This window comes from Theropithecus gelada, chromosome 6, assembly GCF_003255815.1.
Source record: "Theropithecus gelada isolate Dixy chromosome 6, Tgel_1.0, whole genome shotgun sequence".
In the NCBI taxonomy this organism is placed as follows: Eukaryota; Metazoa; Chordata; class Mammalia; order Primates; family Cercopithecidae; genus Theropithecus; species Theropithecus gelada.
The window spans coordinates 167323988-167350193 of record NC_037673.1 but is presented as its reverse complement, the minus strand read 5'-3'; the positions used below and the strand labels follow the sequence as shown (position 1 = coordinate 167350193).

General features: G+C 36.2%; 1 protein-coding gene across 2 annotated transcripts in view; it reads right to left on the bottom strand.

Annotated features, from left to right (window-relative positions):
• Positions 1 to 26206, bottom strand: part of RANBP17 (RAN binding protein 17) — a 431372-nt gene that overhangs the window by 126053 nt on the left and 279113 nt on the right. For both annotated transcript variants that reach the window (XM_025387625.1, XM_025387626.1), the window contains exons 15-16: positions 5612 to 5685; positions 4512 to 4592 (exon numbers count right to left, since the gene is read on the bottom strand). In XM_025387625.1, coding sequence (XP_025243410.1) covers positions 4512 to 4592; positions 5612 to 5685 — 155 coding nt within the window. The remainder of the gene's footprint in view (positions 1 to 4511; positions 4593 to 5611; positions 5686 to 26206) is intronic.

Genomic DNA, 26206 nt, shown 5'->3' with positions numbered 1-26206 from the left:
AAAAGCTAGATATTGGTACTCATTGTAGTTTTGATTTGCATTTCTCTAGTGACCAATGATGATGAGCTTTATTTCATATGTTTGTTGGCTAGATAAATGTCTTCTTTTGAGAAGTGTCTGTTCATATCCATCGCCCACTTTTTGATGGGGTTGTTTTTTTCTTGTAAATTTGTTTAAGTTCCTTGTAGATTCTGGATATTAGCCCTTTATCAGATGGAGAGATTAAAAAAATTTTCTCCCATTCTTTAGGTTGCCTGTTCACTCTGATGATCAGTGATCATTAAAAAGTCAGGAAACAACAGATGCTGGAGAGGATGTGGAGAAATAGGAATGCTTTTACACTGTTGGTGGGAGCATAAATTAGTTCAACCACTCGTGGCAATTCCTCAAGGATCTAGAACCAGATATACCATTTGACCCAGCAATCCCAATACTGGGTATATACCCAAAGGATGATAAATCATTCTACTATAAAGACACATGCACACATATGTTTATTGCAGCATTATTCACAATGGTGAAGACTTGGAACCAACCCAAATGCCCATCAATGACAGACTGGATAAAGAAAATGTGCCACATATACATCATGGAATACTATGCAGCCATAAAAAAGGATGAGTTCATGTTCTTTGCAGGGACATGGATGAAGCAGGAAACCATCACTGTCAGCAAACTAACACAGGAACAGAAAACCAAACACCACATGTTCTCACTTATAAGTGGGAGTTGAACAATGAGAACACATGGACACAGGGAGGGGAACATCACACACTGGGGCCTGTTGGGGGGTTGGGGGGCTAGGGGAGGGATAGCATTAGGAGAAATACCTAATGTAGATGATGGGTTGATAGGTGCAGCAAACTACCATGGCATGTGTATACCTATGTAACAAACCTCTATGTTCTGCACATGTATCCCAGAACTTAAAGTATATTACAAAAAGGACCTCAAAACACACACACACACACACACACACACACACACACACACACACACAGACACACTCTAGATATTTTTAGTTTTCCCATGTTTGATGATTATGTAATAAAGGCCAACTACCAACAGAGGGCCTGATAGAGAATGAAATTTCCTTTCTGAAACCCAAGTGGAGCATGTTAACTGCTACAAATTTGAGTAAACAATAAATTGCAGAAGAAATACTGATCAATTATCTTTCAAAAGAACAAAAACTTGAAATAATGATTAACAAACAAACAGAATTTTGGATAAAATGTGATACTGTTCTCCGTTTTCAGCATTTAAAATAAGTTTACTTGATTGCTCTGTATGACCCTTATTCTCGCTCCAGTTTTCCCAGAAGCTTCCTTGTTCCAATCATTTGAACAATCTCACCCTTTCCCCATGTAGACAGAAACTAAAATTTCTGACCAGGAAACATTTCAAAGAAGGGAAAGATCCCCAAGTACTGAACGTGAACACAGAACACAGAGGGCTGGCTCTGTACAGAGCCATTTCAACTCTGTGCCTGTTCAAAAAAGCTATTTAATCAGAAATTCTTGGACTTTAGTCTTGAAAATATAAAGAGTATGTTAAACAGTTACTCAAATGTATTTGCTAAATTTATTATAAATACCCATGTAATGAATCTGATGGGAAAACATAAACTTTCTGTCAAAAAGGTCACTGGATTTTAAAATAACAATAGTTTTACCAACTTGAAAAGTTTCAAATTTGGCAAACAGCAATTTTGGGGTAAAATGCAACAGCCACCCAGTTACAATTCGGGACCCAGTTACAATCCGGGGATTTGCGCCCTGCATCGTTATTTAGGAACTAGGCTATCCCTAAAAATGTGAGTCTGTGGGTCTTACGAAGTCCTACGAAAAAGTGTCTGTGACAGAAGTACCAGACTTTTCTGCTCAGGACATACAATGCAGCTCCATTTTCTAACTACCTAAAGGCAGAGGTTCTCAAAGTATGGTCCTGGAGCCACCAACTTAACCGGAGGCTTGTGAAAACTACAATTCTCAGGCCCAAGCCTAACACTTCCTGAAAGAGAAACTGTGGGGAGTGGGACCTAACACTTTGTGTTTTAAAAAGCACTCACATTCTGATGCTCACTAAAGTCTGAGACTACTGCTTTAAGGCAACCAAAGGCTTTTTAATACTTCCTAAAAATGGGGTCTTCTGTGATTTCAATTTCTAACAAGTGGTCACATAAAAGAACACCAAAGTTCAGAGACTGGCTTTGAGCACCATAAACACTGAGTAAGGTTCATCTGAAGCAGATAAAATAGAAAAAATAAAACAAAAAGTATCTGAAGACATGTACTATAAACAAAGAACATTAAAAAACCTCATAGTGAGATAACATGCTTTTCATTTACTTCTAATATTTTATATAAAAATATTTTGAATATTAATATATAAACAGATTTCCATTAACAAGGGCCTATAGGTGATGATTTTGATCTTGCATAAGTGTTTCTATTGCTGAAGAATGTCATCTTATTCCTAATACAGAAATAATATATTGCTTTAAAATCAAGATTGAAAAACACATTATAATAAAGAAATCGATTGGAAAAACAAAACATGCATTAGGTAACCAGTAACTGCACTAAAAACAGATACACCACTCACATATTCCATTATGTAAATGAATTCAAAGATATTTCATGACTGATCAGCTAGAAGGGACATAATGATTTATAATTCAAATAACTGAGCACTGAAATCAAATTGAACTAATATATATTTCTAAATATGCAAACCTGAAATAATTGCTAAAAAAATATAAATCAATGTACTCATGTTGAAATCATTCCTATACCCTGGTTTAAAATATTATAGCTTTTAAACTTTTATCTAGTAAGTTTTCTGAAAATATAATTTTTTATTTACTTCAAGAAGTACTCAAAAGCAATAAACAGCATGTAAAATAAAAGGCTATACTATTTGAATTAAAGAATATATAACAGGTTCAATAGGATAGAAAAAAGATCCTAAATAGCAGACACAAATAAATTAGGCATTATGCAAATTAAACTAAAAGAATACAAATCAAATTAATTTTATACTAAATATCAATTTCAACCTAAAAAATAGGGTAAATCTAAACAATAGATATATGCTATAAAATAACTGAGGCTTCTTTGCAGATAATATGCTCTCAAAGTAATTCATTGTGAAAAGGCCAGAGTTTGCAATACTAGGAAGTACTTATAAACCACTTCATATGTTAGAAATAAAGAGTATTTCAGCATTATTATTAGAAAAAAATATGGGTTGAGTTTTTTTTTAATAAGAAAAAATACATATCTTAAAAAGCCAAATGACCATTGGAATTGGGTTGTACATCACTTTCCAGTAAAAAGGAAAAACAGCCTGGACAGGTGTAATTTATCATTTTTCTGATTTAATATCAAAGAAATATATTAAAATAATAAAAAGAATCCTGAAATCCTCAAAATTTGTAGTGATAAATAGCCCTCCCTGTCTTTATTGCATTATACCTACTAACAGAAATATTGCATGGTGGATTTTGCCAGACAAGGACGATTATTTTCCAATAAAAAGTTGCATATTAAATTCCAGCACAAAAGTGGGTGTCTAATACTTTGGAAATCTTTTATGGTTTACCAAGGAATACAATTTTAAACTTAACTAACATAAACATATTCCTGGAATGAACCTGCATTAAAGGTTTCTATCCAATGCCACCATTTTCAGAATCTGTCGTCATATTAAAAGATCAGCTAATCTTAGTGATTAACTAAATCCAACACTTATCTTTCACAAGTCCTATATATTTGATAGCTAACATAGAAAAGACAATCTACATGATTCTTCCTAGTTTTTAGAAATATGACAATACTGTCAACTATAATTTAGGAAGAAGATTCTTGGTTTTAGAATTTTAAAAACCTGCCAGACAGAGAAATCTAAACATTTAATGTATAATGGGAAATCTTATTTTAGATTAGATTAGATGTTGATTTGGTGGGGGCAATAATCAAAGAAATGGTCAAAAGCTTATCATTTTCTTTGTATTACTCTACTGTGCCTTTCAACTAATGAAAATGATGTTCTTTTCAACTGAAGAATATTACAGATACATTTACTCATAGGAATGCAGTTTTTCTAAGGTAATATTTTTAGAATACTTTGCCCTCCTTAAAATTAAGTTACATACTTTCTTTTAGGACATGAATTTCTGACAAATACAAAAAAGCGTGAACTAAAATATATGTGGTTGCATACTTTCTTATATAACCATTTATTAGCCTAGGTGAGTATAAATATAACTGTAACTACTTAGGAATCTATACATCCATATAAATTCAACAGTGATTCTGACTAAATGCTTCATAGTATACAGCTAATTAAAACCTTTCAAAAACCATGCATTTACAGATAAGAATAAATGAAAGAACTTTTTATTTAAAAAAAATTGCAAAAGTTATAAACAAGAAAAATACCTGGTAAATTAAATGCATTTGCTAGGTTGTTTATACATAATGTCAGATATACAGTGAAAAGGATATCCAACAGAAAGGTCATTTAGGAACTGAAGAGTCCTTGAAATTACAGGCTCACATCTTCCCCAGTATTTAAGGTTTGTAACACTAAATATGAAAAAGAGTCTTTAATTATAAGTAAGTTATTTGCTTGTCTAGGGAGAATCAGAGAATACACATAAATTTATGTAAGTTTGATGACGTAAGTCACAAATATTTTGAAAGTGAAAAACAGGCTCAAAAACATTTTCTATTCTTTCTATAGCATATTCAAAATTATATGCGATCTACAATGAATACTGCACTCCAAATGGTGTATAATTCTATATATTTAGTTTTGTAAATTAAAAAGTTGTCTAAGTGTTTCACCGGAAAACATCAAGTTTGTACCCAAAACATAGGGAGGAAAAGCAGGAGTCACAAAGAAAGCCAAATAGAGGCTCACTGTTACTGCCAAATAATGAACCATCAATCTGTGGCTCCAAAACTCACTTCTTATGATCATAACTGTTTATCTAACTTTGTTCTCTGCAATCAAGACAGTGTTGTTTGTCTGTTACACAGATAAAGTGGGGTGCCAGGTGGAGGCATACAAGTTTGGCTATGTGTACAAAGTTATGTCTGTGACTAGAAACTAGTTTATTCTGCTAATATTATAAGTTCAACATAAGGACAGTTTCCAGGAATATGACTCTGCCAGACATAGGTTTCTCTTAGAACTAATGAATGCCCTATCAGACCTCTTTCAATGATTTCAATTTGCAATAATCTCTTCATGTGGTCTTTCAAATCAAATATACAGGTGTTTTTCTTTTTAAATTAAAAAAAAATGTTGCCCAATTGATCTGAAGAGTCAAGGTCTGTAAATCTTTTAAAATCATCATCTGATGCTGCACACTCCAGTTGTATGGAAACTTGACAAATTACAATGTCCTTTGGATGGTGAGTTTTCAATATGTGAAATTAAGTTTCAGTTAAGAACAATGCTAATATTCTAACAATTAAAGCATAATTTTAGGTCTTTTATTTAAAAAACTAATATATAAAAAGATTTAAATACAGTAAAAAGATCTATTACATTTAAAACAACAACAAAAGAAAAATCAAAGACCAAAACAAGAACTCACATTTTTGTCATGAATGTTTCTAGAACGTGGTTGTCATCTGTTATTCCTAAGACTTCTGACATACGAGCATATACCTGCATTAAAACACTTCATTGTTAAAAGCTTTATTATTAACATATATTTTCAAAAGACTATTCAAATTGAACAAACATAAGATTTAATGCACTGTTGTATCCACATTGAAGTAGGGAGTGGGTGGGGGAGCAAATGAATTTTTTAAAAAGAATCTTATAATTTTAAAATTTGCTAACTTTTTCCTCCAGACCGTTCCTATTTTGAAATATATAAATGCTTACACAAAAACACACCCATATATCCATTTTACTCCCACCACACTACATACATTTTTTTTTTCTCAAAGTGGTAGATCGCCCCTTTCTAGAAGACAGGAGTAAGTATGCAAAGGGCTGGAAAGTAGAGTACTTCAACAAAAGGCTCCAACACTTAAAAATTTTCCACCTATTCTAGATTTCAGTAAAATATTAACCATTTCAGGATTATTTAAGGCAGTTATAAAAATAAGGATTTTTAAAAATCAAAGGAAGTTAAAGAACTTAAGAGAAATTCTCCTCAAATATTACCTAATTAAGCTTCCCCAAATATACAGGTAGGTCTTACTTTTCATGCTGACACTGAAATCCCAAGCTCAGGGATTCTCTGTTGAAAACATCAGGGCCTGGGAATCCACTAAGCTTCCAATTAGGGAGTGTTGGTTGCAGAGTTTGGGGTGCAACATTTCAGTCTCAATCCAAGCCACATTGAGCTTATAAACACATATCCCACTTCAAGTGGGAAAATGCCACTTATACTCCTTACTAGCCTGGCAAAGCTGAGAGGTGGGTTGACACCTCCATACTCCCTGATGCTCTGGTGTGATTCCAGGTTATCCCTGCCAGACACCAGCTGTATGGGATTTCTCTTCTGTGATTTGATCCTCTGTGATTGTGTTCTCTCACTTTCTCCTAATCTGCCTATTTCTTATGTACAGCAACATAGCTTCTACTCCCTGTGTCTTTTGCTTTTTTTTAATATCTGAAAACCAGTTTGATACACCGCCATAGGTCACGAAGGTAAGATAAAAATCACAGGGGCAACACAAATCACCCAGAGCTATAGGGTCATAAAGGGGAGGAAAGCTGCCATTGTAGAAATTTCTTTTCTGGATTTTAAACACCATTTGAACCAGCAGGTTGTGTTCCAGACTTTCAACCTGAGTCCTGTGTCTGGAAGGCTTCTCCTCAGGCTGATGGAGTCAATCAGAGGGAGAGAAAAAGAGGGAGAGAAGGAGGGGTTAGGTGTAAAGGGTGGTGGAAGGAGGGGCTGAATGGTGGGGAGAAGCTGGGGGCGGGGGGGGAGGGGGAGAGAGAGAGGGAGAGAGAGAGAGAGAGAGAGATTGAGATTCAAATTCCTGCTGCCTTACCTACTAACTTCTGAGCCCTACAGAAAAGCATTTCAATGATTATATGTCTGTGGCTTTGCCCATGAGAGTAAGCCTTCATCTCTTATTAGATTGAAGTGACCATTGTTGCTTGTAAGATGTTTGGGGGAAAGAGGGAGCTAAGGAGAGAGAATCTAGAGAAGTTAGTTACCAAGAATCCTCAATAATCACAAACCTTCAGGCACAAAGAGGGCTCAAATGAAGAATGATATGTAGAATGGAAAGTTTCCCTAAGCTCACCACGATGCAAAATCTCTCTCATATATAGAAGTATACATATTGGGTCCCTTGGAAAACCTGGTATCCACATGATTAATGGCACACAAAGCATTTGACAACTTGGCCTCAACCTACCTCATCTTCCACATTTCCCTCAACCCCAAGCCACAATAAAATGCTGATGGATCACTGAGGCATCTCATGCAATTTCAGATTTTTATATGTTCATGTGCTGGTCATTTTGCCTCAATCAGCCTTCTTCCTCTTTTTCCCCTCATACTCATTCAAAAGTCTCTCCTCTGAAGCCTTCCTAGGCACAGTGATTTGAACTCTCCTTTATGTTCCCACAACATCCAGTCCACTCCTCTATCATGGCACTTTTCACACTGTAACTGTCTGAATGTCAATTTCCCTCATTACACTGAGTGCTTCTTGAGGGGTGACACTATGCCTTATTCTTTGTGTCCCTAATATCGCACCTAAGGCAATCTTTGTCAAGTGAATACGATGTGTTTTTAACGTGCAGCGGCAAAAGACACGGTCTGGATCTACTAGGACTATTTTATAATGTGAATATTACACAAAGAAAGAAAAATGACTTTTCCCATTAAGCATATATTGGATTCTATGGAAAAAATACATAGAATCATAAATTACAACAGAAAAAGAAAAGTAGCTAGAGAGAACAGCTTGAATATTTAGTAACTGATTATAGCAATTGTCTTTAATTTTATTTTAGTGGCACCCTTGTCAAAAGCAATCCTTAAAATAAGCCCAGTTTTATAAAATCAACTAACAGTAGGGATCAGACACCCTACTGTGTGCCCTGCTTTGCCCACTTGCTCAGTTCCAGGGCCAGAGACTGTGTGCCCTTAACTCTGACTGGAATTTAAAAGGCACGTTTGTTTAACAAAGATGAAAGTATGAATGAGTATGTTTAAACTACAACTTAAAGCACAAATTCTTTGATGGTATACAGAATCATTTTTATAGATAAATGAAATTAATAATAAATTCCATGACATACTGGTTTTGGAAAGCATGTGGTCATGGCATTATCTCAAATCACTTATTTTCTTCTTATTGTATTTATATCTTTACTGGTTAATTTTCTTGTTTTTGATAACATAACTATGGTGGACTTTTGTAAAATCAAATTTTACATTTTCAACACATTATAAATGCCTATTTTTATGGCAAAACTCAGAAATAATATAATTTTTGTTTTAATCATTTTATTATTTATTTTAAAATGTGATTTTAAACATTTCGAACATTTTAACATTAAAAAATGTGCTTTCTAATTCAATGGGTCCTAAGGAAGTTTTCCTATCCTGTCCCTGGCATTCAAAAGAGGAGGAAGCTAGGCAGGCAGGTCTGTTGTGTTCTGCTGTCAAAACAGTTTCTCAAAGCATCAGATCTGACCCAATAATATACTAGAAAAACAGTCAACATTGACACATGGCAGTGCTTTAATCCACAATTATCCTTGTAACTTGCACCATTCCTTTTATCATCCATTAGCTTTGATTCCCATTATCCCATCTAGAACTGTGTCAACGCTTTTGTCCTTGGGGATTTCTCTCCACTACTAGGATCTGACAGTCAAGCTTGAGTACTAAACAGGATCATTACCTCTTAAATCCACTTATCTGATCTACTGAATAGTAAATTGAAAAGCTCATTAAGAGCAACAATCTGATTTGTTTTCACGTGTGACAGGGTCATTTAAAATCAATGTATGATTACAGCGTTTCTTTTAAAAGACTGTTTCTCATTTTCCAAGGTACCTTATCATTCAGTAACATGCAGAAAACATAAAAATGTCTCCAAACATTTGAAATTTAATTATCCCTTTTAAACACGGATAATTTGGGAGTGAGAAGTAATTTGTTCAGTTAGGAAATACCTACAAAATTGTTTATTATCAAGCACAGGTCAATGAAAGTCTTCTACAGAAAAATCTTCTAACACAGTATTTAGAGTTTTTAACACTTTCTACAACTTTTATCATTTCACCCGAAATAATTTTTATGACACCAAGAAGAAATCATATTGCAATATCTATTTTAAGGAAGTATATAGGAGTTACATAGGAATGCAAGAAAAGGAAACAAAACAAAACAAAACAAAACTCACTTTCAGTCCACAGATTCCTTGTCTCTTATTTCAGAATCTATTAAGACAATCTCATCACAATGAAAAATGAGTCAAAATCTAAGAAATAAGAGACTAAATCGATCTGTGTGGTCATCCTTCAGAGAAGGATGGCCAGTACAATGACACTGAATATATGGTTACGTCTTTGGTTATGTGTTTTATATAGTCAGAGATGAACAATCTGTAACCAAGCTTTCGCCTGTCTGAGCCCTCCTCCCTTCTTTCCTTCTTCTGCATTTCATAATAAGGCTGCATAATAGACTGTAAGCTCCCTGAGAACAGAAATGATGCTCTGAGTTTCTTAAATCTCACATGCCTACTACTCAATAATATTTCTTAAATGAATAAAAAGAATATAGGGTTAAAATGTACATTTTGGCCAATCCCATTTCATGTATGATTCTTTAACAAAAGGAAAACAACCCATAAAAGGCATGTGTTTCTCCCCCTGTAAAATAATATACCCCAAATCCTACTTATCTGGGATGAACATTAGTAAAATGTTGTCATTTTAAAAGATGTGATTTTAATGCTTAAATAATATTTCTGGAAGAAGGTCTCCCTGTAGATTCAGTAAGAAGAGTCTTAATTTGAAACCTTGCCAGCCTTTTATGGGCACTTCTCAAGACATATAATAGAATATGATATTTTTGTAGTAATAATTTCCATGTGAATATGTTTTCTCCACTATTTTGAGCATGTACTCCTGGAAGGCAGGGGAAATGTCTATTTCTCTTTACATCTCCAGTAGTATATTGTCTTAGAACACTGTCATGATAAATTTAGCGAAATAGAAAAGGCACAGACTTTGGTACCAAAAACATCTGCATTTGAATTCTATATCTGCCTCTAACTAGGTGTTTCTTAAGGTCTCTGAATCTTGGTTTCTCACCTATAAAACAGTAATAATAATAATACCTACTTTAGGCCGGGTGTGGTGGCTCATGCCTGTAATCCCAGCACTTTGGGAGGCCGAGGTGGGAGGATTGCCTGAGCTCAGGAGTTCGAGACCAGCCTGGGCAACACAGTGAAACCCCAAACTAAAATGCAAAAAATTAGCCGAGTGTGGTGGTGTGCACTTGTAAACCCAGCTACTCGGGAGGCAGAGACAGGAAAATTGTTTGAAGCGGAGGTTGCAGTGAGCCGAGATCATGCCACTGCACTCCAGCATGGGTGGCAGAGCGAGACTCCATCTCAAAATAAAAAAAACCTACTTTATAGGCTTTTGATTAGATTAAATGATGATCCTGAAATCAGAGCTTGACATTTAGTAGTTACTTAACAAATGCTATTTCCCTGTACAACCTTTCATTGACCCTTCTGCATAGTAGGTGCTAAAGTGGTCAGCTAACACCTTTTGAAGAGAAGGCTCTTCACATGAAAAATAACAGAAAAATCAGAAGGTGCTTACCTTTAAGATTTTCACACAGCATAAAGATGGTTAAAACAAATAAACAAAATCTTATAATCTGTATCCATAACTCTTAAATCTTTACAAACACGTTCAATTAACACCTTCTAGTCAAACTCAGAAATTGCATTTGTTTAAAGGCATAAAGGAACTGCTTCAAAATTTCATGATACAAAAATCAAATTATTTCTACTTCTCAATGGTTATTGTCTTAGAAGCTAGAAAAATTACCCATTTTAACCAGTTACTCATCTCTCTTGCTCCTGAAATATGGAAAGTGATTAGAAATGTAAGGAATTATCATTATCACAGATTTGAGAAGGTATGCTCTTAAAAACTGTTTTAATATGTTTGTTTTCTTAGCTGTATTTATTTTACTGCAAAGGTTCTTATACATTTAAGAAAAGAGCATTTGGATAGTACCTAATGCTTCAATGAGCCAATGCATGTTCCAACTTCTCAACTCATCAAATGACAAATGTTGCCTGTAGAATTTGCAAGTAGCTTAAAAGATCTTACATATGGTTTTAAAAAGGGAACTAGGTAAGAAAAATAGATGAGGGCATAAACTACAAATAGCAACATAATTTTGAGTTGTAAATTTAATAAAGAATAAAAAAAGCATGTGCTGTAATAATTTTTAAAATTTCTTTTTTCCAATCCTAATCCATAGTCTTGGGTATCTGGAGCACTGTCTCTAACATTCTGGTTATAACTCTGAGGAAACTAATTATGTCCATCTTTAAATTTGTAGTAGATTACAGAACTGGGAAACCAAGAATATTAGTTCCTAAAGATTGTATGGATATATAATGACAGTCACAGAAATTCAATAACAGCCCTCTATGAAATGCACTCAAAAGCACCACATGAAACAAATTAAAAAGATCAATGAATCTCTCATTCTGTGCAAATAAGAAAATAAGAGAAAACACTGGTTCTATAGGTTTTCAAGAGTTTTTATAATGAATTAAGATTTTGGATAATGAATTTTCAGAAAATTACAGTAAGTTAATACCCTTAGGCTTTCTATAAATGTTTAAGATGTTATAACTTCTCAAAGAGCTTTAGTACATTGTTTAAGCAGGCTCAATGCAGAAAATTAACAGTGCTGTAGAAGTCAACAACAAAGTATTTTGCCGTTGGACGACAAACCTTCTGTGAACCAATTTATTCTCAAAAACATATCAGGTAATATAAAAGTGGTAACACAAAAGATCCCCCAAATATTACTGTGAATTTTCAAGTATTGTTTCAATCTATTGGAATGACTTATTAATGAAGGTTTTTAACTGATTGTAAATTGGTAAAACAAAACCTGTCACTGGAAAGGATCCAATATAATGAAAGCATTAATGTTCCTTAGGAAGAGAATTTAGGAACACAGTATGAAATCACTTACTATGAATAAGAAATCAACGTTCATATTTTTGTTTTAGGCTTCAAGTGCCTTTGAGGTCAATTCAGTGCTTTCTATAAGAAAGACCTCATCAATGTGAAAGGCATTAGTAGAGGAGGGAGAAAGAGAGGTGTAAGAAAGAATAGAGCATTTAATGACTTGGATCTAAACCATTTGGAACTAAAGGTACTTAGCTCTTTCATTAACATTTGAAGCAGGGTAAAATATGATAATCACAATTAACTTATCACCATAACAAGAGAATTAATGGTACAAACATCATTGCTGTGTATTAAATACACAAACTTAGTGACACTGAATAGATCCATATTAATCTTGGGTGACTAATTTTTCCATATCATTTAAAATAACATCACTAAATATAAGCCTGAAATCAGACAGAAAAATCTTTTGCCAGAATTTAATTTTAAGACCATAATTTATGTTGGAAACCAAGTGGGAAAAGGTGAATAATCCTGCTTGCCTCATTCAGTTGAATAAAGAACGGCATCTGATAAAGAAAAACTGGTTATGGAAGTATAAAATAAATCTGAATGTTAAACATTTATTTCAATTAGAATATCTGAACCCACCATCTGTGGTGGCCATCTTGCTAAGGGCACATGTACCTAACAAATCTCTTAAGAGGCATTCCCAGTCTGCTTGAATAAGCTATTGTATAAGAAAACTTGGAGTGACCACTTTGGCCTCACATTTCCTTCGCTCCACATCCTGTGGCACAAAGCATGAACTCAGCAGGCTGGGGTGCAGGGCTGCCTGCTGCCTTGTGATAATCCCCTCTCCCAGTAGGGGCCTCCACTGATGCATGGCTAAGAACATGCTTCCTCTTTTGCTTGCACCCCAGTGGGGTTTCCATTTCTAACTTGGGCCCAAATCCAACTGCTAAGGAAGGTGGAAAAGTTAGAAAACTCCAGATGCTGCCAGAGATATTTTTGAGTCAGTTTCTAAACAATAATTTATTAGAAAGAGTACAGGTATAATGTGAAAACCAGCAAGGCTGGTAATTTTGGAGAGATTCTTTCCCTCCCACCCCCAACCAGATCTAGGGTCTAACTACCACCTGTTCAACAGAAGCTGGCTGTTTGCCTTCCTTTCCTTCAGGGAGCCACTGACTAAGGATCTCCACCAGCATGAACCTAATGCCTCCCGACAGGCCTTCCCTAGCCAAGAGGGACCTGGGTTGAGTGCACCAGTTACTGGTCACAGGATATGCAGTCCACAGAAAGACTCCTGTGGTGCAACCAGCTGAAAGCCAACCAGAGAAAATGGAGAGTGTACATTTGTCCTGACACAGCTTTGCTCCTGCCGGCTGCCAACTCACTCCATGTCTGGGGCCAAGCTTCTGTTAAACTAGTCTTCTATGGATAAAGCCATGGTAAAGCCCTGGGTAAATATACTATCTCCCCAAGCCCATTCAAAAAGAAGCTAACTATGGCTATGGCACCAGATGCTTGGAAAGAAGGCTCGATTTTAGTAGAGGATTTTGGGACCATGGTTTGAAAGAGCATTTCAGACATTTAAAGGAATATTTATAATTCTTTGCAATAGCAAGTTTGTAAGATGACACGATTAGATTTTAGGGCAAAGAAGCTGATGCTGGATGAAGTTTGTGAGAGGGTGATAGTAGAGGTGGGGAACTGGGAATTGAAATATTTTGCTTAATCCCCTGTACCTCCTAAAGGCGTCAGCCAGAAACACATTCTGGCACAAGGGATACATGTGCTCTAGACACTGTTCAATAACAGATGCTATTCAATGTAGCCAAATAAAACTTTCTTAAGTATTAATAACTGATTAGAATTGGTTACTCAGCAATGTTAGCATCAAGAAATCTAGGGTGCTTTTGCACTGTGCAACCACATTAAATATAGGCTTTGCAGCTAATACTGCTTATTAGTGGACTACTAAACCTTTGGCTGTAAAATATGCACACTGTAAAATTATATAGTGCATAAAAAGGGAATTAAGACAATGCATGCCTACACTTAATCACTGTGTGCATATGCCTGTTTTACTAATAAGAATCTGAGGCTGTAGTGAGACAAGCATAAAGATTGCTGCTTCACCATCATAACCAGCAACCCAACTCACCTTAACTATTTTCTAAGCCTTCTCTGGAACTCTGGTACATCGCTCCTCAGGCGTACAACCTAAAAAGCACAAAGTTTAGGGACCTGCTACCTGGCACCAGAAATAAGAGCAAAAGGCCTCCTCAATCTCAAATAAAAGGAGAAAGTGGCTGACAATCTTTGTGGTTGTTACGTACAATATTCTTGGGACTTTGATTTTATTCTGGAGCCCATGAGCGGAGACATGGTGAAGTCCTGTTGAAATTCTGGATGTGGTTTTATGAATGACAGTGGGTTTGCTTCAATGAGATAATTCCAGAAACCAATTACTAAAAGCTAGCCCTAAAAAGAATAAAGCATAAATAATATTTGATAGAATGATTTTTAAGAATCTCAGCCGGGCGTGCTGGCTCACGCCTGTAATCACAGCACTTTAGGAGGCTGAGGCAGGTGGATCACCTGAGTTCCAGACCAGCCTGGCCAACATGATGAAACCCCACTTCTACTAAAAATACAAAAAATTAGCAGGGCGTGGTGGCATGTGCCTGTAATCCCAGCAACTTTGGAGGCTGAGGCAAGAGGATCACTTGAACCCAGGAGGCAGAAGTTGCAGTGAGCTGAGATCGCTCTATTGCATTCCAGCCTGGGTGACAAGAGTGAGACTGCACCTCAAAAAAAAAAAAAAAAAAAAAGAATCTCTTAGTACTGTTTCCCATGAGGCACTTTCATTATACAAGTGTGGCAACTGAGGTGAATGATTTAAGTAGGCAAACTAACCTTCTGATGGGCAAAAGTACATCTTTTAACTAGGGTTACAAAGAATAGTGCCACAAAACAGGAGATAGTCTAACGGTTACGAATAGATTCTGAAGCCCAAGACTAGTGAGATTCTGGCACTTACTAAGTAATTCTGAGCAAGTTGCTTACCCTTTAGATCTTAGTTTCCTCAAATATAAAAAGGATGAGAGTAGTACCTAATCTGTGGAATTTTTGAGAAGATTAAAATGGTTAATTTATGTGAAGGACCTATAACATTCCTGGTATATAGTAAAATTTTCATAAGTGTTACCTATTATTATTATTGGAATGTCCCTTTTCTTTGTCCTCTATCTGGACTAGATACTAGAAAATAGACATATATTCTAGAGTATGTGAGTAGCTTTAGTAGTAGTTAGAGGGGAGAGGGCCTTAATGAAAGGTAACATAACTTCTAATATTAAATGATGGGTCTAGTCTTTGAGTCTTGCAAAGAAATAAAGTAGTAAGAAAAGTGATAGAAAAAAAGTCAGGAGGAAAACAGAATGGTCTGTGGTATTTGATTGTTATTTTATCTCAATAACTTATCTGCATCACCTATATTGCCAGATTCAAAGCTTTCATCCTCATTTTTTGAGTCAATACAAGTTCCTGCTTCCTATCTCCAAGGTAAGTTTTCAACTCACTAACTAGATGATCACCGTGTCCAATAAGTTATCAAAGTTTTCCCCATTCAGATCAATAGGTCCATCCAATTCTCCAAATTTTCTCTTCTTTTTTTTTGAGATGGAGTCTCGCTCTGTTGCCCAGGCTGGAGTGGTGTGATCCCGGCTCACCACAAGCTCTGCCTCCCGGGTTCACGCCATTCTCCTGCCTCAGCCTCCCGAGTAGCTGGGACCACAGGTGACTGCCACCACGCCTGGCTAAGTTTTTGTATTTTTTTAGTAGAGACAGGGATTCACTGTGTTAGCCAGGATGGTCTTGATCTCCTGACCTTGTGATCCACCTGCCTTGGCCTCCCAAAGCACTGGGATTACAGGCGAGAGCCACCATGCCCAGCCCAAATTTTCTTTACTACATTAATGTACACAGACACGGGATTCCAGAACACTATCATTAGTTTAAATTATTAAGAGCTCTTAGGTGATGGGCTCCCAAAGGGCATTCTCTCCCAGTAGGAACAGAAACGGGCTACCTTTCAGAAATAAATACAGTACTACTGATCTCTGACACTAGACTATGGGTTCTAGGTTGCTTCTCCTACTGTAGCATATAAAACATCAAGGATCTAGCTTAGTTCTTTTGTGACTGATGGCTAGCCAGGACTAGACATCCAATCTTCAGTCAGAGAAATGAGTCTTTTCCTTGGGAAATAAAACAGCTAGTATGGAGATGAAACTTACGATATTGGCATTATCAGTCATCACACTCTGAAACTGGTCATTCCTGGACTCATGCCTAAATACATACACAGCCAATGTGATACAGTGAAAAGCAAACTGGGTTCAGAGTAAGATGATCTGGTTGAAACCAAGGGTCTGCCGCTAAACAGGCTTTTAATTCTCAAATTGTTTCACATTTCTGCAAAATGGTACTCATATCTATTAAACAGAACATTGTTGAGAAGACTAAATGAGAAAATATAATGAATAATTCAGCAAAGTGGTTAAATGCAAAGTAGAAACCCATTGCAGGTTAGATTAAGGTTGAAGATAAACTGTATTCTCAAATGATATTTTCTAGATATTTCTCATTCTACATTACCTGAAAATACAGGATTCATAACTTTCAACATGGATAATGTTTTATTACCCAACACCTTAATCTTTAGGAAGGTTAGAGAGTACCATGTGTTAGGCAGCCGCACCTGCTGGAAAGTGTGGTATGACAGCCCACAGCTCATCAAAGCAAATGACCAGATAAAAAGGGCAGTTGAGAACTGGTATCAACAAGCATGAAAATATTTCTAATGAGTCAGAAAAGTGGGCCAAGAGGGAGCATGGAAGGAAGTGACCATGAAAATTGAGAGACAGAAATGGACAATAAATGTGCAAAAGGCTTAAAAAAAAAAAAAGGTTACAACCAAACTTGAGAATTGTAATTCTCAGCAAATGGAAAGCCACCAGTACTAAGGTGTTTAGTACATTTCACAATTTTCTATCATGTTATAATTTTTCTTGTAAAAAGTTTCCAACTAAACTTACTGGGCATAGGAGATTTTCCATGGAAATGCATTTCCAATTTTGTAATGGGTGTCAACCAGAAAATGCAATTCACATAGGAGAAACTTGTTTCAAAGCCAACTTGCTTAAACACATCTATTCAGTAAAGCAAGGGATACTGGCGCTGGGGAGCCACACAAGGCCTAGGGGAAAACAAAATTCCAATAAGTATGCCAAATGTGCTTTTATATTTCAAGACTCCTTCAAAAGAAACATTATGGGGAGATAAAAATTAGGAAAACACTGAACTTAACTAATTTAAAATGTGAAAAAATATTTTGCATTTATGTTTTATAACCAAGTGCTTTTCTCACATTTGTCCCAAGGCAGCAGATAAAGCACTATATTCACCATTGCTAATACTAGCAATTGGAACATGCTCTTTGGCAAAGCAGAAATAAGATAATTGTTCAACATAGGCTGGCTTTTCAGAAATACTGGAAGCATTGCCTGTAATTATAGACATCTGTCACTGCTAGCCACTCAGTACTAACCCTGACATCAATATACAACCATAGCACTAAACTGCCTGCAGGCATAGCAATGGAGACCAGATACGCTAGGCAGGCAATCATCTGCTTCATCCAAACTATCTGTCAAAGGTTCCCAACCACAAATAGCTCTTACATTTTGTATCCTTAGGATAATATGTTGATTTATTTTAGATTCTCTAATATTTACAGTCTAGACCATCTACTAAAATAAAGAAACAAAACTTATGGCTAATGGATGCAGTTACTGTTCACAGTCATCATAAAAGGTCATAGCTCAACCCTCAAATGTTAAAAATTGATGGCAGCTTTAACCATGTGCTATCATACAGATGTTTCCTTTTGTAGAGGCAATTATTTCCTAAAGCAATTCAAAATGGTAAATACAATCTTTCATCAGCAAATATGTTGCCACATTGTTTTAGTAGAAATGCTCATATTTTAAAGCCCTTTTTAAGAAGTAATGACAAGTTTCAATGTTCATCGCTGAAGAGTCCAGATCATCAGTTTGGGTTTAGCTTTACATACAGTATCTTATTTGGCAATCCCTATATAAATGAAGTAATATCAAAAACTAGGAAATGATACTGAAGAATAAAATACTTCGTTAATGAATGAGTCAACTGACATAATCTTGCTGGATGTAAAACTTACTGAAATATACATGCACATGTACATTCATATTTTTAAAAGGCCAAAGACACACTGTAGCTTTAAACATCACCCTCTGTTTTCTTTTAAAACAGCCAGAGAAGCAAGCTGAAAATTATTAGACATTTAGACTAATTAGGAATAAACATTCACAATTATCATAATGTGTTACTAAAAACCCAGATATTTCTTGGTCTGATCACAACAGCCAATGCTGAAGAAAAACTATTAATTACTGACAGACAGTTAGCTTACAAGTGAGCTGCATTTTAAAAACCTCCTTTAAAATACAATTGCTAAATGCCTTACAGTGCTGTAATGTGAGACAGGTTCAAATCTTATTACTTCACTGAAATTAAAACCTAAGTTTTAATACTGTTCAAGTCGAACAATGATTCCACACTTTATTGCTTTTGAAATCCCTTGATGATCATAGGGAAAAATGCCCCGGAGAAAAAAAGACTGTTTTCGATAAACAGAAAATACAGTTTGCACTCTTAGCCTCTTTGTCATCACAAAAAAAGGATTTAATGCCAATTCTTTAAAAAAAGACTTTTTTTCCCACAAAATGTGCACCTTGTGTGCCATTTGTAAAATCAGTTCACTTTCTTTTATTTATTACTGCAGCGCGGCAAGGCAATAAAGAAGCTACCGATAGCTAATAAATTACATGCCTTTTAAAACAATTCTCTTGCTACAAAAACATGTAACTACAAAGGTTTACATTTACATGGTACATCATATGAAATGTCTATATTTGTGTCCTATTAACCATTTTGGCAAATTGTGGACTTTTACCAAATAGCTAATAGGAAAAAAAATATAGTGATCCACACATGTTCATACGACATAAAAACCGTTCTAAAACTACTCATGTATTTGCACTTTATAAAAATGCTCCAAAATTTATTTTAAAAACATTTAAATAAATTATTTCATGCATCAAAATGGTACTCAAGGATCCTCTAATCAGGATTAAACTTTACTCAATTACTGAGAACTAAGAAAGTATCTTTTTCTTCTAATTTATGTTCCTAGTATCACATAGTCTTTTAAAAATCATAATTTTAGCAGTTACTTAAAATAAATTATATAGAAGGTAAGATTGCTGGAATGTAACCCAGAATGTACCAATTCTGATTCTTAATGAATATAGTATAGTACTTATAGAAAGATACAGAAACTAGGTAATTTCAGAAACATTAAGGAACATCTGCTTATAATCTTTCTTTTAAAAGAATATTATCTTCACATATTCATAAGAATTGCTTTTAAAATCTTAATGAAAGTAAGTTATTTTGTGTCTCTGGTTTGTCTATGTACAAACGAATTCCGATATAACTATACTCCAATTTACAGGATTAAATTGTTAAATTAATCAGGGTATTTTCTTAATGCTTTCATGCTCCAATCATGATGAGAATATATTTATGAGGTAGTGTATTGCCTTTTATTATTAATTTCCTCCATTTCCTGTAATAGCTATTATAGCGGTGGCTCTTTTGTGTGTGATTCATACTTACAAAATTTCAACTTCGCTAATTATGCATGAACAGTGCTTCAATGTTTGAAGCACAAACAACTTTGTTTCATTTCATCTTTACTTCAAGATGACAATTCACTATACAGATGAATGAAAACTTTATATCCTGTAGCACTCGATTTCTCCATTCAAATCTACTTTTTCTCCTTTCTTTTGAAATCAATTTGATTAGGAATATGTGGGAGATATATTTTTTGAAGAGTTCACTGAAATAAGTTTATTTCATTTTCACAGATTATTTATAGGAGAATCACCATCATAAATCATAATTGTATAACATATATCAATGTATTTGGAGAATTCTGCTATATTTCATAACTTATTTTTGCTTCTTTTTAATAGTAAACGCTCATTTGCTGAAATCATCATTGCCTTTCCCCACACTGTAGTTGATATTAAATGATATTATTCTCAATTAGTGATCAAGAAAAATAACTGGCAAAATGTCCTACTTTCTCTACCTCTTACATCTTATTCATAAAATTTTATTCTAAATATTTAATTACTTGGATTATCCTCTTTTTCACTGGGGGAAGGCTAATTATATTCTCCCTCTTGCATCACTAAGAATGTACATTCAAAATAGGCACAGCTAGGTATCATTAACTCCATATACATTTTGTTTGTTTGTTTGTTTGTTTTTTAGATGGAATCTCGCTCTGTCGCTCAGGCTGGAGTGCAGTGGCATGATGTCAGCTCACTGCAACCTCTGCCTCCTGGGTTCAAGCCATTCTCCTGCCTCAGCCTCCTGAGTAGCTGGGATTACAGGTGCCCGACACCACGCACGGCTAATTTTTTGTATTTTTACTAGAGACAGGGTTTCATCACGTTGGCCAGGCTGGTCTCAAAATTCCTGACCTCAGGTGATCCACGTGCCTCAGCCTCCCAAAGTGCAGGGATTACAGGCGTGAGCCACTGCGCCCGGCCTAACTCTATATTTTAGATGGCAAAATCAAATAGTGGTTAGATTTCTCAAGGTTATATAGTAGAATGGTTTCCCCAACTTCCTGTTTTCACTGTTTGACAATGCTGCTTCTTAGCTGCTAGGGAAAAACACATATTCACTGACATTTGTTCTAGTAAATCCAATTAAACACCATATTAAGTGCTATTTCATTCAATACACATAAAACAATGTTGGCTGGGAATGGTAGCTCACATCTGTAACCCCAGCATTTTGGGAGGCCGAGGTGGGCAGATCATTTGAGGTCAGAAGTTCAAGACCAGCTTGGTTGACGTGGGGAAACCCCGTCTCTACAAAAAATACAAAAAAATTAGCTGGGCGTGGTGGTGCCTGCCTGTAATCTGAGCTACTCGGGAGGCTGAGGCAGGAGAATGGTGTGAACTCGGGAGGTGGAGCTTGCAGTGAGCTGAGATCACGCCACTGCACTACAGCCTAGGTGACAGAGCGAGACTCTGTCTCAGAAAAAACAAAACAAAACAAAACAAAACTTGACTTGCACATAAAATAATCTTGGCACCTATCAGACAGTGGAAATAGTAGGTAGTTCTTGGTGCCAACTGAGAGCAGTAGGTCAAATTCATTTGTTTTACTAATTATCTTCTTAGAAAAGATGGAATATTCACTCTGTCCTCAACCCCCTTAATTTGGTTAAAAAAAAAATCTCAAGTGAACTGTTATTTAGATTTCTTGGTCTTGTTTGCAATTTTTTTTTTTTTTTTTTTTTTTTTTGAGATGGAGTTTTGCTCTTGCTGCCCAGGCTGCAGTGCAGTGGCGTGATCTTGGCTCACCGCAACCTCCGCCTCCCGGGTTCAGGCAATTCTCCTGCCTCAGCCTCCCGAATGGCTGGGATTACAGGCATGTGCCACCATGCCCGGCTAATTTCGTATTTTTAGTAGAGATGGGGTTTCTCCATGTTGGTCAGGCTGGTCTTGAACTCCTGACCTCAGGTAATCCGCCTCCCACAATTGTGGGATTACAGGCGTGAGCCACTGTGCTCAGCCTGTTTGCAATCTTGAATGGAAAAGTGGAAAACGTGAAGGTGAACACTTCTGTTCTCTTTTTGTACCAATATGCAACTCGTGGTCCTATCTCACTTACCTGTTTATGTTATATGCAGAAGTGAATGACACTAAAAGAAACCCAAGCACCCCCCCGGGTGTCAGTCTTCCCCTGTCTTCCCCAAGATTTCATCAGTTATCTCTCAACATGTTCCCAGTGTTCTGCGTATCAGCCATGGGCCTCATTAGATTGAACAACGATTACCTATTAACTTTGTGTTCTCCGCCAGTCTATGACGGCAGGAGTATCTTTCCCTAGGCAATACTGTGTTCCACTGTTTAGCATATAATAAATAAACAGATTTGTAATGATAAGCATTTGTATAATAAATGAAAGAAAAAAAAAAAGAGTGCCACTAATATAGCCAAAAAGAACGTTCTTACAGACTCTCTATAAATCTTTTTCTAATGTACAATTCTTAAAAACTAAACACTGGTTGGTTCCAACCCACTGTTTCCTAATAAGATGCTGCTCTAATTAACAACATCTACTTCAGAAATATGACTAGGATCAGAATAAAATTTCTCTCCTTCTGTCACCATAAAATCTGACCATCTCACTCTAACTAATCGATATCCAATCAATCAATGAGAAAATAGGTGATAATCTGGCACTGTCCTAGTTGTGTGACAGATACATGTATAGACATTGCCCCTTTCCTCAATAATCTCAAACCTTGTCAAGAGAACAAGGACACAGAGCATAAAATGCTCTAGGAGCAAGATCAGGAATTATACTTCATCATTTAATGGATTTAGAGTTTGAAGGAGCTAAGGTCAAATCTTGTGAATGCCACTTCCTACCTATGTACTCTTAGTTGAGTTACTCTACTACAGAAATGAGGTTAATGACACCTTCGTCATAAGATTGAGACTTATAAGATATAATGCATGTAAAAGGTTTATCATCATAGTGACTGGTATATAATAAACAATAAATGAGTGCGAGCACTGCCATTACCAAGTTTTAACAGCAAGTATGATCCAGGTACTAAAAACTGTAAGTGTGTATGACTAAATAGAATTTTAAAGGATGGAGATCGTATGAGTGTGGGCAGAAGGAGGAAGGGAACAGTATGACCCAAGTTAAAAATGGGAGTCAGCATGACTGAGGGGAGCTGTGGAAACTAAAAACTGGACAGTAGATGGAGCTAGATTATGGAGAACCTTAAAAGCCAGAGTACTGGTTTGATGTCATGGGCAACAGGGAGACTTTTTTTTTTTTTTTTTTTTGAGACAGAGTTTCTCTCTGTCACCCAGGCTGGAGTACAGTGGCGCAATCTCTGCTCACTGCAAGCTCCGCCTCCCGGGTTCACGCCATTCTCCTGCCTCAGCTTCCCGAGTAGCTGGGACTACAGGCACCTGCCACTGTACCCGGCTAATTTTTTGTATTTTTAGTAGAGACGGGGTTTTCACCATGTTAGCCAGATGGTCTCGATCTCCTGACTTTGTGATGCACCCGCCTCAGCCTCGGATTACAGGCGTGAGCCACCGCACCCCACCAACAGGGAGATTTTCAAGTGGGAAGAACCCTATGACAAGAGTGACGTTTAAGATTTGTCTGACTACATTGCGCATGATAGTTCAGAGTCAGAGGGGTAAGGCTTTTATCTTTCTGCCCCCCTCCCCTTTTTTTTTGAGACAGAGTCTCGTTCTGTAGTCCAGGCTGGAGTGCAATAGTGATCTCAGCTCCCTGCAACCTCTGCCTCCCGAGTTCAAGAGATTCTCCCACCTCAGCCTCCAGCGTAGCTGGGATTACAGGCATGTGCCACCACGCCTGGCTAACTTTGTGTGTGTATGTTTTTTTTTTAGTAGAGATGAGGCTTCACCACGTTGGCCAGGCTGGCCTCGAACTCCTGACCTCAAGTGATCCTCCTGCCTTGGCTTCCCAAAGTGCTGGGATTACAGGTGTGAGTGAGCAACCGTGCCCAGCCTCTGGGGCCCTTTATTGCCTCGGTTACCATGTGTTCTTTCTCCTCGATTTTCTGAGTTTCATGGACATCTTACTCTGGTTTCTCACTTTTCTAATTATTTATTTTCAGCTAGAAATTTCTATTCTTCATATTCTTGAATTGGGACTGCCCTCCACCCTCATATACTCAGTTCCTTGGGGGAGTTCATCTGCTCCCAATAGTTCAGTTAAATATATACCAAAATGATTCTAAATCCACAGTTCTGAATGCAGAAAAACCAGCCCTCTCTGGTTTAGTTGTATTACTGAAGAAAGGTAGTGAGGTTTGGGAATTGAAAAGAAATGTTGAGGTGGCAAAATGGCAACAATTTTGGCTCTTTTTCCTTGGTTCAAGAAAGGCTAGGAACTTGAAGGAGGCGATTACCACTGCCTAGGTTAATTATATAAGAACACAAGGCATCAGCTCAATGGCTCACCTAGTTCATAACTGTCTCTGATTAAGGCTTCATTGAACTACCTTCCACCAATGATCATTAACCTCACAGGGTTAGAAATGTAGCCCAGATATTTATATCTTTTCATAATAACTTGTTAGGGATCTTTAATTCATGAACTTATTAGGTCTATTTCTATTTTTAGTTTGTGCCATTGCTTGGGACAAGTTCTGTAAATTTTATTATTGACCAGAGAAAGTGGAATTGCTTATTTTCCCTGAAATTAATGTATATTTAAGGAGACACTTGAATTTAAATATTTCAGAAATTTTCAAGTCCTGCCAATATCCTAACTAAAAAACCAAAAGCCTGATCTTCCCTTTCAAGTGTTTAAATTCCTAGGTCAAAGTGGCCTGACTCTTTCATAATATTGATTTCTATGATCTTTATGTGAGCTTTGCTCTAGAAAAGTGAAATATAAATATGGATTGTATCTATTAACACTGTGCCTTTAAATCATTTGAACTGAACCTCCACTTACTGTATCTTCAAGGTCTATCTTACACAGATCACATTTCTGGGTAGTGACAAGGGTCAAAAAAATATTAACATAGCCATTCTATTCTGACTATAATCTTGAAAGGTTACTAGAGGCCCCAGTAGACAGATAAAAAGTTTAAGGAAAAAGCAATTTCACTGCTGTAATTTTTTACAGATACCTCAACTAGTTCATTTTCTTTGTAAAATAAAAGCATTTTTGAAAAACCCTTCAAAACGCAAAAGCAGAGGACCAAGTGCCAACAGTGTTTCTCAATGACAAAAGGAACAAAATGTCTGCAGACAATCAGAAAAGAGCTAGGAATTTAACAAACCAAATGAAGTGTGTTCACTTCTAACTAAACTTCTAACTAACAAAACTAAACTCTGATTCCTTATGCAGAAACCTTGTATCACATAATCATCTCTTGGGTATGACAGAATTTTTGAAAAACAATGTAAAAACCAAAGTTCAAATCTCCAGTCACAAATGTGAGCATGAACAACTTCCTCAACTTCTTGGAGAATCATTTTCTTCATCTATGAAATAAGGACAATAATATCTACCTTGCAAGGCTGCAGAGAAGATTTGTGATAATGTGGACAAAATGCCTAGCATAGTATCTGATGCAAAATAGATATTTATAAATACTATATATTTTTATTGCATATCATCTAGTAGGTAAGCTTATAAAAAATTAGTACCTTTCATAAAATTGTGTAATGCTTTTTTCTTTTCTCTTTTTTTAATGAGAAGGGCCACATAAACTAACATTTACATTCAATCATTATGAATCTGTTATTAGTGTTATCACACTATGGCCAAGTACCTACTTAGGCAATTTAAACTTTGATTTCTAAGAATAAGTAATTGGGAAGGGAGAAAAACATTTAAATTATGTAACATTTAACACATTGCACCTAAATTAAAAAGTAATTATTCTCTGGAGGATTAAATGGGAATACCCTAAAAACACAAGGTTTTAAAAGAGTGGTATAGATTCCCAGCTCACTGTGAAAAATTCCCAACTACTTTCAAAGCTTTTAACAACTCCAACATGGCTAACAGTAGGTAAACAGAATATAAAAGCAGATGGTTCGGACAATCTGAATACAAAAAAAGCAGGTGTTTAGCAAAACAGAAGCATTTGCCAGTTTGCCAATGCTGCTGGTTCCTGCCTCAACACTCTGCTTGCCTCCCCCTACCCCACATCTGTTCACTAGTTCTTACAGGATACATTAAATTGACACAGAGGATGAAGACTAACAACCTGCAAACCAAGAGTCTACAGAGGAGATCGCTGTTATCT